An 8983-nucleotide genomic window follows, 5' to 3' on the forward strand; every position below is an offset into this window, starting at 1 on the left:
GATGTGATTGCCAGGCTGTCACCCTGCTTCCTTTATGGACGGGCAAGGCAATCGTGCAGACGACCCAGATTCTGTGTTTTTTTTTTTGCTACTATTGTTTGCGAAAGCAATAGAGATAGCGCTAAATAGTTGATTGATTGATTACCTACCTTGGGATGGCTTAACAAAAATCATAAATAGCTTAACAATTAACAAAGATTTGTTAAGTCATTTCAGGGTGAAAGATCATCATCTAATATGACGAATATCGCTGATGTCTGTATATATACACACTATATAATGTCGGTGACACATAAATTATCAATAAAATACTAGTGCACAATAATTATAACAACGCATATTCTGGAAACAATCACGCGCGATTCCTCCTCGTTGAAACGAATCACAAACACAAGCAAAAGCCTCAGAAGATTCACTTCACCAAGAGCAGGTCCTTATCTTTGGTTATCCGTAGAGCAGTGGGCAGCACGACCGTCTGCCTTACAACCCTACCACCACCGACTCCACCTCTCGTCCAGCAAGACCACCATGCCCACCTCCACCAGCCGCTCGTGCCGGTCCCGCCCATCCGCGCCCAAGTCAACCCGACAACGCTGATGCATAGGCACGCGCGAGTGGTGATCTTGCGCGATCTATTTGAGGAGTTAGATAAGCCTTATCTAGAAGAGGGGAATAACCATACACACTTGTCACACCCGGGTTTTAGGGACCCGGGCGCGAACATAATCATCAGGTGTGCTGGGACCAAGTCTCACATATATGATGAATCATGGTATAGAAACGAATGTCACAACTTTATTATATAATAGGAGTTCTGTACAAAATAAATAAATAATTATATCGCCAAGAGACAACGATCCAGCAACCCAAAGTTGACTGGGAGACGACGACCTAGACCTCTCACGAACTCGTCACAGCATCCTCCATGCGCCTCATCATGCGGTACCGTCCGGTTGGAGATGATGATTCTGATAGCCCGGGCCCGCAACACAGCGACAGCATCGAGCAAGTGCGTGAATGGGGCGAGTGAGCGGGAGGGGGGAAATTTACGCTGACCGGGCTGCCCCACCTGCACGTGGTTATGGGCGCGGAAGGAAGGGCTGGCACCCGGGGCCCACCCGTCGGCGCAAAAGGTCTGGCGGCTGCAGCGGAGCTGACGGTGCCGATGGGTCTAGGGTTTAGGTTAGCTGGGCTGCGACGGAGGAGATGGACTGGCGCGGGGTTCAGTGAAAGTGGGCCGGAAGCAGTGGTTTTGGCCCAACGTCAGTAGGAAATCCTTTTCTCTATTTCTTTTCTATTTTCTTGTCTATTTTTAAATTGCTATATCCAAATCTACTTTTGGATTTCAAATATGAGTTCAAGTCTCAACCAAAACTATATGCGCATTCAAAATTCCCAGCATGCTGCATAATTTACTTTTATATCTATTAACAAGAGATATTATTGTTAAGAGTCATTTTCTAATGCATCATGGATATTTCTAAATCAATTTTGTGTTTCAATTCAAATTTGACTCTGGTTTCACATTTAATTTTCAAAAATAAAAGTACAATCAAAATCCAATATGTGATGCAGTATTCATATTATTTCATATATTTATTTATTTGTCATTTGCATAATTTAAAGCCATTAGTTTAGTATGCAAAGGAAAATAAAAAAGGAATTCAAGGGATTCCCCCAAAATGCTCGCTTATAAATTTATTATTTTTTTATTCATTTTTTACTTATACCAATTTTGGGCTTTACAAATCCTACCCCTTAACAGAAATCTCATCCTCGAGATTTGTAAGGAAAGGGATACAGAAGGATTGGTTTGTAATTCAACTTTTAGTCTTTAATTGGTCCAAACTTCCATAGTCTCTTTTTTTATAGTCATTAGTGGGTGATTAGGAGAGCCTAGGTATCTAGCCACACATTATGTAGGATATAAGTTGGACAGGTTGAGGTAAGAAAGATTATGGCAAGGAAAAGAATTTATCCAATATGTTTAAGTCTTGATTCATCTCAAGATTCACATTGACCATTATATCCTTCCTTGTCGATGTCGATCTTTTCTTCCCCGGTCTTGATCTCAATGTTTCGAGGTTAGTGTATATCATTGGGGTTGGGGAATATGGTTAAGATAGATATGGATGAGATAGACTACATGATGTAGGTCAAAAGTTTGTTTGATGTTAGGTGGGGATAAACAGATTATGCAATCCATCATGACTCTATTGGTTGGGTTAGCTCTTCTGCTCATGATTGAGTTGGTCTAATGTACCAAGTTAAGTTAACACCTGGCTAGTAGGGTCTAATTTCTTCTACCAGTATCACTAATCTGTTTAAGTAGACCACACTAGATTAGTTTAGTAGATGGCTATGAGTTAAATGAGATTAGTCCGAATCTGGTTTGATTGTTTTGCTTCTGTAGGTCAAGTTGTTGGGTATGGACGAGTTGATAAAAGTCACCAATTTAGGTGTAAGTGAATTAGGAGTATGGCCTTATCTTCTGTACCAGCATTAAGTAACTTACTCTAGATTAGATCATAATAGATTAGATAAAATCTAGATTAGGTTGGATATGACTAGATCAGACTAGTTTAAGATAGATAGATCTACTAGGGTAGGATATATATTATTAGAATACGTTAGAATCTCTGTTAGGTTAAAACTGAGGGGTGATGCAACTACCTGATGGGTAAGGTAGTTGCATATGGTCGGGTTAGTCTGTCGTTCTTTATTTAGTGCAGAGTGAACTAAGATAACACATGTTCTATAGGAGTAGAGTCTCATTTATTTTTACCACTATTAATTGGTTAAGTGACTGACCTTAGGTTAGCTCAACTTAAGGTTAGGCTTCGTTAGGTTAGATTAACCTATTAGATTGGATCAAATCTAGAATAAATTGATATAACTATTTTAGACTAGATAAGATCTAAACAAATTTTGGATTAGCTCATGGTTGATATTCTAGGATGAGATAAGCAAGTTAGTTAGTATAAGATGAATCTTTCAAGATAAGATGAATCCATTAAGATAAGAGAAAATCTTTTAAGATAAGATGTATCTATTAAGATAAGAGAGAGTGTTTTAAGACAAGATGGATTTATTAAGCTCAATTTATTTTAGTGTGGGGTAATCTGAGTTGTCTAGTTACCTTATAGACATAATTATTATTGTTATTACTATTATTATCATTATTTTGCCTATGTGTATATACAGATGTAATTGCGGATATTACTCCACAACTTCATCACACTCAATCAAAGATCTAAATCAGACAAGTAACATAAGAACAAACATTCAAGCGTATAGATACCTATAAAAATAGTTTTGTTTTTGTTCCTAAGAGTAGGTCTCCTATTCCTAAATGTCACATTAGGTACAGGATTTCAAAGTGTGAAATCCACATTTGTCTTTAGAAAGAAAATGTAAGGATAATCAGATTAAAGCGGAAATACACTACACGACGGTTCACTTACAGCGACCTACGGCTGGTTGCTAAAACGGCCTTCAGCGACCTACGGTTGGTCGCTAAAAACTTTTAGCGACCCATAAAGATGGTCGATGTAAGTGCCGTCGCTAAAGGCTTTAGCGACCGACCATCCGTTGCTAATATTGTATATTTAGCGACCAACCGTGGGTTGCTTTACTATAGATTTAGCAATCAACCGTAAGTCGTCATACTATACATTTAGCAACCAACAGAAAGTCGCCCTTTTTATAGTTGTTATTAATAATAATATACATTTAATTAAGCACCACAAATCACAGATTTTTATACACAAATCATAAAGACATACACAGTTAATCAGTATACACAAACACAATTATATATTCACAAAAGCATCAGAATTATAATATCATTCACAACTAGATCATTTACAGATAGCTAGCTAGATCATTCACAAAAGCTCCAGAGCTACCCTAATGCTTCAAGCAGTTCAAAAGCCTTCAGACAACCACTCCAGCTTCTTGTATCCTCCTATTTTAAGGTACAAGCTTTCTTTGTCCAGAACACCCTAGAAAAACAACTGTCGTGTAGTGCTCAACCAGTAAAACAAGAATATCGTTCGTTCCATTCTGCGTTCCGCTACAACAGAACACTAGCATGATGAAGTTATGAAAACACAGAACCAGGATTATTCTAACAACACTATAGACATAATAGTTGTCTAGAGAAAGCACCATGGCTTCAAAGCCCAAGTTGGATCACTGCCTCACTGCCAACTCCAGAATCTACCAACTCCATAGCTTCTAGAGTTGTTTTGTTGCATGTCTTCAAACTGGATGTTGACTAGTGATTTCCTTATAGCAATATCCAAGGGCAATGGTGAAATCCCAGCAGCTTATCTTGGCGTATATGACATTGGGGTGATAAGCATTTCTTGTGAGACATGAGATTTTCCAACTCTCTGGTTCCTCCAGCAGGATTTGTTCCGATGTATCCGAAGAATGCCTATTCAGTGGATGGAAAACAAGGGATCAAACTCGTAAAAATTGCACACTGAATAACATGATAGAAGATATAAATGTTTGCTTTTACAAGAGGTGACAAAAAGGAAGATAACTGGACCATTAGCCATCCTCTATGGGCCTGAGTGTAGTGGATGCAAGAACATCGCATCAACTAGCTAAAGGTAGTTAATACATGGGCATCCAAACAAGCCCTAAGTATAGTGGATGCAAGAACTAGCTAAAGGTAGGATGCTTTTTTGTTTTATTTAGTTTGTGAGGGACTGGGTGCTTTATATCAGCATTCCTTGCCAATAAAGATCAACCAAGTGCTACTAATGTGACAGCGGCAGCCTCTAATTGTCATCTCAGTTCAGTGGCAGGTTAAGCCTTGGGCACGCACGACTCCCTGGCCTTAGCTAAAATAGGAAAAAGAAAACCTTTACATAAAACCTCCATGTAACCTGAAATCTCATGGTGCATGAACATCAATCTCAATACTAGTATTCTGTTTTGTCATGTACTAGTTTTCCAAGAAAAAGTTTTGTTGTACCATGAGAGAGCACTACAAACCTATGAATATGAATTGAATTTCCATTAATTTCTACTATTAATGGTTACTCGATAGCTGGGAAAAAGCACAAAGAAACTAAACAGTGTCCCTGTTTCCTGCATTGAAGTACGTGATTAAGATATATATGTGCTAGGTGCAATGCATCAAAGTACTGAATTCTTACCTCATGATGATAACTAAGGTGTATCTGTAGCTCAAGCCTCTAGGATATTTGGCTCACCAAGGTTCACAAAAGACTTTGCACGCATCATGCGTAGAGTGACAGTATGCCAAGAGATAAGATGGTCCATAAAGTTTGTGACATATGTTAGCTTATCATCCTGAAAAGTTGACAAACAAAGAACCATAGAAGTTTTCTGCTAAGCTATAACTAACTTGTCAAAATTCAAAATTAAATGTTAAGGACCAAAAAGGAGAACTGGAGCACACAACTTGTAGTATAAGTAGTAAGCGTGCTGGAGATAAAAGAAGAGTCAATATTTGGCACGAAATAAAATCTAAAAACGCATAGTCCATGTCCTTACCTCCCACAAGTCTAGGCTGATGATTGGCTGCAATTAGAGAATATGGGATGTCATTGCAAAGTTTGTACTCTAATCATTTTAGAAAACACAAAAAGAGGAAAAAGGGAGTCTAGTAAACATACAATGTCACCAAAAGCAAGTGGGGAGATAGCATTTCGTGTATGAACAACCGAAAGCTTTCTTTCATTTCTCTTCACTGCAACAAATATTCAATGGAATATAAACTGAACTTATAAACTTGCTATAGAAAGAGCAATTCAGGAAATCAGTAGCTTGAATCAATGGTGCATGTACTTCAGAAAAAATAGAAAGAAACTCACAGACAAGCCAAACCCAACCAGACCCTAACAGTTGTAAGGCTGAGCGGATAAACTCTTCCCTAAAATTAGTAAACGAGCCAAAATCCTTTTCAATCTGCTGCAGCACACCTCCCTCAGGTAAGCCACCACCTTCTGGTTGCATTGATTCCTAGAAGAAGTGATGGTCCCAGAAGAAGTTATTATACTTAATTATATCAGACACTAAATTATTATATTAGACACTGAATTTATTGTACCAAGAACATTGAAGGATTAAGGACATATTCACATATTCATTGAAGGACAGAAGCTATAACTAAATAGCTTAACTGCTTAAGTTAGGGTTATAAACTTTCATACTGATTTATAGAAGCTATAACTGTGATCTATGAATATCTACAGCCTACAAGGAGTCAAGCAGTCAAGGAAAGAAGGAGAGCAGTAGAGCACTAACCTAACCTGGTGTGCTTGTCGCCGGAGCCCAGAGATTGGAGGAGAAGCCGCGCTGGCCACCGGTGCTCGTCAGTCGTCACGCCCGCTTCTAGACCCAGGACGGCGTGGTGGCGCTGTCGAAGGGACCGAGGTAGAGGGCCGCATGGCGGAGAGAGACCGGTCAGCGGTGGCGGACTCGCCGCTCGCGGTAGGCCTCGGCGCCGTGCCGCCGTCGAGCGTCGAAGGCTCCAAGTCGAAGCCTAGCCCTAGCCTCTTGCCGCCTGTCCTGTTCCTGTGTACGTCTCGTGGAGACTTGGAGTTGGACTTGGACTTGGTCACTTGGACTTCAGAGCCGTGCTGGCGTAAGAAAGACAGGGACGGCGTGGGAGGGAGAGTTAGGTAGATGGGCCCCTAGTGGGCCTTAGGGTTAGGGAGGGTTTTTTTTCTTTTTTTATTTCGAAATGCATTTTTAAATTACTCAAAAATTCATAAAAAATTTACCAAATAAATAATAGACATTTGAATAAATTATTACGAATGCAAATAAATAATAAACATTTGAAACGACTTTCAACTCGAATCTAATATCATATAAGCACAAAGAACACAATTGCATATTATAGTCATGTCCATACATAAACAAACCATGAAATAAACATACAAGCAATATTAAAAAGAAATAAATCACCACGCAATTTAGCGATCAATGTTTACTTGTTTTAATTAATTTTTAGTCACTAACATCTACAGGTACGTTCGGGCTATAAGATTTGATAGTGATCTGTTGGGGACTTGTTCTCAAATGCTATGAGTTAAGAACAAGGCAACACAGAAAATGTTAAACATTAAGATCCTTCGTCCTTCGAAGCATTATTTCCCTTAGGATATAACGATCCCCGGACGAAGGTCATGAAGGATTAACCTTCATCACTATAATATACATTAGTAAAAGACGAAGCATATGAAACATAAAAGATAGCGTGAATAATCGTATAACATTATTTATTTAACTTTATTAACTCATCATAAAGGAATAGAAACAATATTGAATTATAAATGTACCTTCGGCTTGGAGGGAAATGAAAATACAAGTGTGACGCAAAAGCAAATGCCAAGTCCGCGTGAACAGTACGGGGGTACTGTTCACCTATTTATAGGCACGGGGTACAACCCATACAAAATTACATACATGCCCTTTACATTTGGTGATAATTCTATAGCATTCTATCGAGGTCTAAATGGCCTTTTCATCTTTAAGTCGGTTCCCCTTTCTGCCAACATGCCGAAGCTTTCCTGCTTCACAGCTTCGGCACTGTGTCAACCTTCGTATCTTTTGAGCTTCTCCCTTTCTGATTCAAGTCCGAAGATACCTGTTCACACATTATACTCCAGAAACATTGTTAAATCATGTTTTTGAGGACCTTCGGAAGCCGAAGGCCCCCAACAGTAGCCCCTCGCAATATTAATTTGTTTGAAATAATAAATTCAGATTGCGATATGAACGAAGGCTTTATGCCGAAGGTCCGAAAAAACACCTTCCCTTTGCTAGAATAGCAACATTCAATGACAAGTGGGGTCTTTCAACTTTCAACGCATCAAGCGTATAAATACGGCCATACCGCAAACTTATTTTGCACGCTTTCTGGCCAACCACTCCTGCTCACTCATTTTTTAGCTCTTGTGCACTGTGATCTGCTAAGTTTTTAGCTTTGAAGCTTCGACTTTTAGAAACAGTTTTTTAGCGCTTCCGAAGATGTCTGAAGCTGCTAAGAAGGCTGCTGCTGAGATGAAGCTGAGTCTTGATGAAGAGAAGAACCTAGGGTTTCTTATAGCGATGTCGAAGTCCAACACAGAAAAGATTACCAAGGAAATTCTGGAGGGGCTGTCTGAAGATACTGGTGACAGTGAAAGTTATGATATGGACAGCGGTGGCGAAGACTCCGAAGATCGCCCCTGGCGACCAAGCCATTCAGTTTATGGTAAGTCAACTATCAAAGAGAATCATCTTGTTAATATGAGAGGAAGGTATTTCCGGGATCTGTCTATTGTGAGGGCGGACGAAGGGGAAAAAACTTGTCCACACCCTGAAGAAAATGAAGTTGTGGTGTACCGAAGCTTTTTGAAAGCTGGATTGCGATTCCCCTTGAGCAGCTTCGTCGTGGAGGTGTTGAAAATCTTCGAAGTCTATCTTCATCAACTTACTCCCGAGGCAATTATAAGGCTAAATATCTTCGTGTGGGCCGCGAGGAGTCAAGGTCTGAAGCCTGACGCAAGAAGCTTTTGTAATGTTCATGAATTATTATATGAAACAAAACCTTGGGGCAAAGAACAGTACCATAACAACTTTGGCTGCTACAGCTTCGTTTCTCGGTCCGGGGCAAGCTGTCCCGTACCAACCTTTCGGAAGAGATGGCCCGGGGATTGGATGACAGAATGGTTTTATGTGAAGAATGACTTATCAGCACGAGAAGACATCAAAGGTATAATTATGCGTCCTATTTGGCAAAGCTTCGGCCTTCGGAGGCCGAAGGTTGAAATGAACGAAGCCGCCGAAGAGTGCCAAAGAGCCTTCGGCGTTGTCTGCTCTTTTATAGGAACAAGGGACTTAGTACAAGAACATATCGCCTTCAGGGTGTGGCCGCTTGCTGAGAAATGGGAAATGCCACAAGAAACCATAAAAGAGGCCGACGAAGGTGAGCTTGTGAGACTGAAGTACA

At 39.9% G+C, this 8983-nt stretch overlaps 1 protein-coding gene across 1 annotated transcript; it reads right to left on the minus strand.

The window, feature by feature from the left end:
* Positions 1-5409: 5409 nt before the first annotated feature.
* On the minus strand, positions 5410-6020 carry LOC103642449 (superoxide dismutase [Fe] 2, chloroplastic). Its single transcript, XM_008665721.2, has 4 exons — positions 5856-6020; positions 5658-5731; positions 5536-5562; positions 5410-5466 (listed from the first exon to the last, which is right to left on the minus strand). The coding sequence occupies exons 1-4, from the start codon at positions 5995-5997 to the stop codon at positions 5410-5412; spliced, it is 300 nt and encodes a 99-aa protein (XP_008663943.2). The 5' UTR covers positions 5998-6020.
* Positions 6021-8983: the final 2963 nt, after the last annotated feature.

The sequence above is a fragment of the Zea mays genome, chromosome 10, assembly GCF_902167145.1.
Source record: "Zea mays cultivar B73 chromosome 10, Zm-B73-REFERENCE-NAM-5.0, whole genome shotgun sequence".
Lineage (NCBI taxonomy): Eukaryota > Viridiplantae > Streptophyta > Magnoliopsida > Poales > Poaceae > Zea > Zea mays.